Raw genomic sequence first — 8,541 nt, 5'->3', positions numbered from 1 at the left:
CAGAACATATCAAGTTTCAAATTTTATATTTAAATTATCAATTTATTATTTATGAAACCATTTCATAAAGTTGTTATTTAATTTTTACAATCTCTAATAATAGCTAAATTAGTACTTTTATAACAGTCAATAATAAATGAATAAATTCAACCTTAGTAAATATAAAAGATTGAATAAATTCAACCTAAATTTTTGTACATTCTCTCTCTATGAGCATGGTTTAAAAGTATTTGAAAATTGAATTGATCCAAAAATTCAATCCAAATTGAACAAAAAATTAAGTTTATTGAGTTTGTGTTACAATCAAAAAGTATTTACGTGGGTTTTCATGTACATAAGTGAACTTCAATTTGATTTAAAAGTTTAAACTATAAGGTATTGAACGCTTAAACTGATCATTGACTTAGGACCCATTTGATATCAATGTCAAAATTTACTAAAACGAAAACCACTGTTTGGTTAACATTTGTAAAACTAAAATCAATTAAAAACTTAAATAACAAATTCTCATTTTCCTCTTTAAATCAAATATTATTAAAATAAAAAAAGTATAAATAATATAAATTAAAAAAAATACTATAATTAAAATAAAGAAATATTATAATTATTTTGGTTAATTGTTATATTTTTAAAATTTACTTTACAATAATAATCTTACTGAACAGGACAATTGAAAAAAAAAAAAAATTATACTTGACTTTATTTTTAATTTTTTGGAATCTATGTATATTTTTTTAAAAACTAAATCTGAATTTTATATGATAATTTTATTTTAATTTTAATTAAAAAAGTGTATATAAAATAAATGATTTAACTCAAAAACTATTTCTAGAAATTAAATTTCTAACTATGACAAAACAATTAAAATTGTAATTTTATTTTGAAGTCTTTAATAAGGAGGGCATCCTAAAAAAAATTAAATAAAAATTTTCTTTTCATGGTTATGTCTCCTAGATGTGGATTTTGACGTAAGTAAAGTAAATATTACTTTTCTTTGACAAGTGATGGACAGGAAAACTCAACAATTGGAAGGTGAAATCTGAAAAACCCTCTCTCTCTCTTAATTTTTTATTGATATTTTCCCCTGGGTTTGGAGGATTTTGCTGGAAGAGACAACCTACCAGTTGTTGGCTACAGAGAGGAGCAGATTGGGATCTCAGCAACGCAACAGAATCATTTGTAGTATCGATGTTTTTGATTCAACACTCTATCGTCTCTCCCATTTCTCAGATTTTTAACCTTCAGACTTCCTCTCCTCCGGGTATTTCCAAAATCTATTTGTTGTTCACAGTTTGCGTTTCGCCTTCTTTTTTCTGCTCTGCTATTCCTGAACTGTAATGTCTCTGAACCTTTGGCTGTTTCGTCAGATCTTCTTCATTGCCCTTGCTTTTTGTTCAAAACTGTGATTTGGGTTTTCTTCGTTTATCTAACCTGGGTTCTGGAATTCAGTTTTCTGGATGCTGGCTGTTTCTATGTTACCTTTCTATGATTGTTTTTTCTATGTATTGAAGATTGTGATGCTTTCTTTTCTTTTGGGTTGAAATCTCCATAATTTTGTTTGTGGGTGTTTGTATTTTTTTGAGTTCTGATTTTGCGAAAATGATGGTGCTATAGCTATACCCCCCCCCCCCCTTTTTTGTTTTTGTTTCAGAAAATGATGTTATTGCAGCTGTAATTTAGATTCTGCGTGAGCAATTCTAGCAGCAGATGCTTCTGAACACTCGCTTTGTGCTGATGAACTGATGATGAAGAACACTTACATGCTTTCGTGAAACTGCCAACCAGGAGGTAAACAACGAAACTCTCTCTCTCTCTCTCTCTCTCTCTCTCTCTCTCTCTCTCTCCTCATTACCGACTCAACCATTAAAAGAGACAACCTTGGTGATAACATTGCCCTTACTAGCCTCTGCTACCGAAACAAACTACACCAACACCAAGATCATAGGCTCTCATTGCCACCAAAATCAATTAACACCCACCACGCATTTTCGAGCTGGCGCTCATGTTGAAGGAATTTTATGATTCTGGAGTCTGTGTTTGTAAAATAAAATTTGGATCTTGTTTGAGTGATACCACTCAACAATGGCAGCGGGTGATCAGGCAAATCACTATATAGTGGTGTGGTTCTTCTTAGATCCTTCTTTAAAGCATGGACTGAAGTGGGTTGTGGGAGAAGGCCGGTGGTGATGGGGTTGAAGAGATTGGTGTTGGTGGTGTGGTTTCTATAAGATGGGAAGAAACCAGCTTTAAATAGATCCAATTCCACTCTATAGCTTCACAAATTGTACAGCCAGTGTCTGGAGAAGAGCGCCAATCAAAGCATCTCTAATTAGCACTACTTTTCTTTTGCGTTCTTAGATTATCTTTACACCTTTGATTTGGATTTGAGTGGACTTGAACAAAACTCAATACAATTTTGTATTACATTTTGCCCAAAATTCACACAAATCCAAATCCAAGGCATCTCCAGACATAAGATAATTGTTCTCTGAGCTGTTCATGTGCAATGAGGAGCTTAATTGGTTTTGCTGGCAGAATTGGTGTGTTTGCTTTTTATACATTTTAATTCCGCAATATTAGCAGTTCTTGTTCCTTGTGATCTCTACTTAATTTGTTTATTTATTTATTCTTTTGTAGACAAGTGATGGCCTTTGTAAAAGATCTGGCATTGAATACAATTTGCTTGATGAATTATACATATGACCTTAATGAGTGCTTAATAATGATTTATAATTGAACACTTTTAAACATATGATCTTGATGAGCACTTAAATAATGATTTTTGATTTAATACTTATTCATTTTTTTTAAATATCCTTGTTTAGTCCTTTGTGTTTCATGATTGTTTGGTGCTTTTGATGTCCTTGTTCTTATCATAGCGAGTTCTGGAATTGGTATGACATATTTGTTTCAATACACTTCTTTGCTATAAAAAGTCCGCATGGAATGGGTTTAAAATTTGATATGAAATGGGTTTCCGTTTCCATTCAATAATTTGGTTGAAAATTATGAGCTATCTGTGTTGGCAAACTTTCAATTGTTAATCTTGTTTGTTAATTTTTTGTTTTTTTTGTCTTTTTGTTTTTTTTTATATGTATTTGTGCTCTTTTTGATTATCAATAAGTGGTGAATCCTCCCTCACTTGATGGTATACTTACTTCATCTAACTGAGATAGCTACTTGAAAAAATGTATAGAGATTCTGCTCTGCAACACATTCTTTCAGTTCATTTAGTGATGATATGCTAGTTTATTGGTTTATAACTTTATATTAAGTTTGACTTAATCCTTGCATGTGAAAGAAGGTAATAAGCAATTGGTTGTCTAAATGGGTGACCTGGCAGTGAATTTGTGTTTCTATGATGTTTGATTTTATATATAAAACTATTGACTGAAATTTTTCTAACCAAAATTTTGATTGTTTTCCATGTGTTATATTTGCAGAAGGGCACTTATTATTGCATCAACACGCAACAAGCTGCCTTTTACGTGTGCTTCCTAGTGGGACCTTAAAAGAAGTTTAATGGGTTCCAGATTCCCATCTCATCAGCTCAGCAATGGCCTTTATGTATCAGGGAGGCCAGAACAGCAGAAGGAAAAGGCTCCCACCATGAGCTCAACAGCTATGCCTTACACTGGTGGTGATATCAAGAAGTCAGGAGAACTGGGGAAAATGTTTGTCCTCCCTGCGGAAGGGTCTAAATCAAGGAAATCTGGACCTATTACCGGTGCTCCTACAAGGACTGGATCTTTCGGAGCTGCTGCTTCATATTCAGGACCTATCATGCCTAATTCTGCAGCTCGAACTAACTATTCCACAACGGGATCTGTATCTTCTGTGGGAATTTCTGGATCAGCTTCAATGAAGAAGCAAACTTCTGGACCATTGAACAGACACGGGGATCCTGTAAAGAAATCATCTGGCCCTCAATCTACTGGAGGGATGGTTACTGCCCGCCAAAACTCTGGCCCTCTTCCACCAGTACTTCCTGCTACAGGTCTTATTACATCTGGGCCTATTTCTTCAGGCCCATTAAATTCTTCTGGAGCCCCTCGGAAAGTATCTGGTTCTTTAGATTCTATGGGATCAGTCAAACTACAAAGTTCATCTGTTGCTCACAACCAGGCGATAACTATTCTTACACAAGATGACGATTATTCATTCAAGAGGAACTTCCCAAAACCAATATTGTGGTCTATGATTCTACTCTTTGTGATGGGATTCATTGCAGGTGGATTTATTCTTGGAGCTGTCCATAATGCCATTCTTCTCATTGTTGTTGTTGTTCTGTTTGGCACCATAGCTGCACTATTCACTTGGAATACTTGCTGGGGCAGAACAGCTATAAAGGGATTCATTGCTCGTTATCCTGACGCTGAGCTTAGAACTGCAAAAAATGGGCAATATGTGAAGGTCTCTGGGGTATGGATTTTCCCAACTCACCACCCACCATCTCTTGTTATGTGGATGCTTAATTTGAAGAATGTTGAAGCAATATCTCAACATATGTTAGTGATGTATGGACAGTAGTTTGGTGCCTATAACAGAAAGTCCTCTGTTGCCCTTGTGTTTCTCAAATCTTAATTTGTAGTGCCATTCTTAGTGAGTGCTGAGACAGTTTATCCACATACGCTTGTGATATATAGGCTGTTGATTGATGCTTATAATTACAGAAATTGCCGACTGACTGCTGCCCTTGTGTTCTCCAAATCCTATTTTGCGGGGCTGCATTTGAATGATCCTTAAGATAAATTCACTGATTTTACCAGTCAGTTGCTAATTTCACTTTGCATAAATTCAAGTATTTCATTTATTAAAAAATGAATTTTGCTAAAGGCAGAAATTAAAAGTTAGACTCGAGCATATTCCTGTTGTACATATGTACATGCAAAAATTATGTACGCTCTTTTGCTCTTGCTCAACACTTGGGAAAACCTAGTGTCTAGGAATTGGCTAGTCCTTTTACTTTCTTACTTTAGAAAAATGTTTGGGGATTTCATTTTATCTGTATGTACTATGTTTTCTATATGTATCATGAATATTTTGCTTTTTATATGTATGCTATTGTACTTTTTTTCTGCAATGTATATGAGCAGATCTGATTTTCTTTGTCTGCACTTTTTGTTTGTCAATCTCTCACATATGCATAAATGGGAAATATTGTTAGATGTAACTTATGATTGAGTTCAATTTTTGAAGGTTGTTACCTGTGGACATGTGCCTCTTGAGTCATCCTACCAAAAAGTTCCGAGGTGTGTCTATACCTCTACAAGTTTATACGAATATAGAGGATGGGATTCTAAAGCTGCCAGTCCTACGCATCGCCGTTTTACATGGGGACTCAGATCATTGGAAGTGAGTGCTTGAAGAATTTGCAATATTCTTTTTACTGATAATTTAACCAATCATGGTTTTTATTGTTCCCTTAGTTCCTTGGGGAAATTCTGCATTTTCCTGTGCTGCCAATGCAATGCATCATTCACCATGAAGGGTGAACCAGTAGAGGTGGCCGCCTTTCTATGGGTGGTTGCCTTGAATGTTTATTGGATTTTATGTTTGTTTAACCCTTGTCAATGTTCTCAACAGTGTTACCTTTGTTGGAGTGCTTAGCCACTTTGCTCATTTTTTTGATGTAAATGTCCTGACTGACGAGTGGAGGTTACATATATTCCAATGCTACAGCGCTGTGCTGTTCATTGCACCAAGAATGAATATCTGGAACTTAACATCTGATTAGAATATATATTTTTTTTCGGCAGAGTCGCGTGGTTGACTTCTACATCTCTGATTTCCAGTCTGGGTTGAGGGCATTAGTTAAGGCTGGCTATGGCGCAAGGGTAACTCCCTATGCTGATGACTCTGTTGTCATTGATATCAACCAGGAAAACAAGGAGTTGTCTCCTGAATTTGTTAAGTGGTTGGGGGAGAGAAACCTCTCGAGTGATGATCGTGTAATGCGCTTGAAAGAAGGGTATGCAATATTTGTTTCTAATTGAAGGTTGTCATGTTCTTTTTCTTTTATTTTAGAATGAAAAATGCTTCTCAATGACCATTTTTAAAATTTTTTTTCTAGTTTTTCCCATTATGGAATCAAGAAAAGAGATTTATTATATTAGTGCAGTTGACATTTATTCTGTAATATGTGGCCAGATGGGAGCACAAGGAAGTCATAGTCTAGGAATTGCTAACTTTAATTCCTTCCTTGAGAACATTGTGTACTGTGCTTGTGGCTTCTTACGCCTTATATAAATCTCCTGATAGGTTTATCAATCTTGTGAAATTGGTATTTGGCGTCATTTTAGGTACATCAAAGAAGGAAGCACAGTGAGTGTAATGGGAGTTGTTCAGAGGAATGACAATGTGCTTATGATTGTTCCTCCATCTGAAGCATTCACAACGGGTTGCCAGTGGGCAAAATGCATCCTTCCGGCCAGCCTTGAGGGAATCGTTTTGAGTTGCGAAGACACATCGAAGATTGATGTCATACCAGTGTAGTAAGTAGTGTGTGCATATGAAAACTCTTTATAAATATTCACATGATTGTGATGTTCTCCATTTTGGCTCTATGTACAGCTTCTCTGGTTTTCTTTTCAAACCAAAATCTTAACCTTTTGATTGGGTTGGGCTGGCTTGATATATTGTAGCAATGCGGATTTACATGTTTGAACAGATTTTGGTTGCGTGAAGAAGGCATGTTGAGGTATTTAGTATATGTTGCATTGTGCTGAGGTTTTCCGTTTTATTTTATTTTATGGAATTGTTGGCTGTTGAAAGAATAGCTGAAGACTTCTTTATTTGTATTAGTGCTCTAGTGCTTCTCTGCAATAACACTGTTGCTTTGCTTGGTAGGCAAGAATAACATAGAATATAGTGATATTGGTCTTTACAATTTTACAAATTTGTCATTTAATTTTTTATTCCATTATATGCTCTCGATCCATTGCATTCTAATATATCAAACGTAGAATAGTATTATATTCTGTTTGTAGAATAGAATGGGATGAGAAAAATGGAATGGGAAAATGGATGCAAAGGGATTGAAATGAAAAATTAAATGCAAAACATGAAGAAATCAAGCAACGAGATTCCATTTGGCCCGATACTGTTCTTTTTTTATATACAAAATGAGTAGTAGTAGGAATAGGGAACTTTGTGTATACGAAATGGTAATAGATTATATTAATTAATGACTTGATAAATGAAAACATAAATTCAACACCCTTTCTTGCTCTCTCTCTATCTCTCTCTCTCTCTCTCTCTCTCTCTCTCTCTCATTTTTATAAAGTGATAGGAAGTACTAAGCTGGCATGTTTTCATTCCTCAGAAGCAAGAAGTACCTGAAAGTTCAAAGTTGGGTCGTTAACCCACTCAGATCACCAACACAGACAAGATAAGGGCATCCTAACTCAGGGAGCAGTCAACCAAGACAATCTCTCTCTGTTTTTTTTTAATTGATAACCCAGAGACTCCAGCCTCAAGCTGATTCTTCAGACCTTCATGAGTGACACCAACTCTGCAAGTTAGAGGAGACCCCACTCCTCTTCGTCAAGTAAATCAGGGTTTAATCCCGCATATAACTCAGCAGCGGCCATCCAACCGGTCTTGTTTTATCATCCAATGGTTTGGAAGTAGGGCCTAGAGATCAACTTGGCAGTGGAAACTCGATTCCTTGCATTGCAGTACATAGGCATTCCATATAAAGCAAGCCTAGTATAGAAGAACATATCAAGCATCACATTGCATTTTTCACTGTTTGGTACTCTTTGAGGCTAGAATTTGGTTCTCTTGCACCCTCCTTGGTTGCTCTTTCTTTTTTAACCTTTATATAGTGTAGTAAAACTTTCGTCTAAAATTATTGTTCCTTATTAAATCATTGCAACTAAGCTCCTGATCAAGTTCTTCTTTCTTTTCTAACCTGTAGACGATGCATTTAAACTCTTATATGAGGTTATCATTCCTCGCCGAGTTGGTGTAGCTAAGCTCTCGACAAAGCTATTTCTTTTCTACCCTTTATATGGTGCAGTTAAACTCTTGCCCGAGGTTATCTTTCCTTGCCAAGTCCGTGCAGCTAAGCTCTCGACATAGCTCTTTCTTTCCTAACCTTTAGATAGTACAATTAAACTCCCTTCTAAGGTTGTCTTTCCTTGCCAAGTTGATGTAGCTAAGCTTCTAACAAAGCTCTTTCTTTTCTAACCTTTAGATGGTGCAATCAAACTCCTATCTAAGGCTATCTTTCCTCACCAAGTTGATATAGTTAAGCTCTTGGCAAAGCTCGTTCTCTATTGACCTTTAGACGATGCAATAAACTCCTATCTAAGGTTAGCTCTTTTTACTCCAAGCGGTGAAGCTAAGTTCCGTTAGAGGTCGCTTTCTCCCATTCCTATCAAACTGGCTTCCACCTTCAATTGGAGGTTTTTGGCTAGGTTTGTTTTGACCTTTTTTGTTGAAAACACAAAAAGAGAAGAAAAATAAAAATAAATAAAAGTAACAAAAATCCAAAAACAAATTAAGGAAGCACGGTTGCAAACGCAGCATTTTCTC

The 8,541-nt window shown here is 35.6% G+C and overlaps 1 protein-coding gene across 12 annotated transcripts; it reads left to right on the top strand.

Annotated features, from left to right (window-relative positions):
- The first annotated feature begins 970 nt into the window (after positions 1-970).
- On the top strand, positions 971-7,883 carry LOC131157286 (uncharacterized membrane protein At1g16860-like). Of its 12 annotated transcripts, none has more exons than XM_058111325.1 (7): positions 1,070-1,261; positions 1,652-1,788; positions 3,444-4,422; positions 5,200-5,355; positions 5,760-5,971; positions 6,303-6,494; positions 7,325-7,883. In XM_058111325.1, coding segments are annotated over exons 3-7 (1,461 nt in total). In that variant the 5' UTR covers positions 1,070-1,261; positions 1,652-1,788; positions 3,444-3,522; the 3' UTR covers positions 7,326-7,883. The 12 variants fall into 12 exon arrangements, with proteins under 12 accessions (XP_057967300.1, XP_057967306.1, XP_057967302.1 ...); XM_058111318.1 differs by having other exon boundaries at positions 1,076-1,261; positions 1,681-1,788; XM_058111317.1 differs by lacking the exon at positions 7,325-7,883 and having other exon boundaries at positions 971-1,261; positions 6,303-6,710.
- Positions 7,884-8,541: the final 658 nt, after the last annotated feature.

The sequence above is a fragment of the Malania oleifera genome, chromosome 6 (assembly GCF_029873635.1).
Source record: "Malania oleifera isolate guangnan ecotype guangnan chromosome 6, ASM2987363v1, whole genome shotgun sequence".
Taxonomy (NCBI): domain Eukaryota; kingdom Viridiplantae; phylum Streptophyta; class Magnoliopsida; order Santalales; family Ximeniaceae; genus Malania; species Malania oleifera.
The sequence above is the reverse complement of the archived record's forward strand: the minus strand, read 5'-3'. Positions and strand labels throughout refer to the sequence as shown.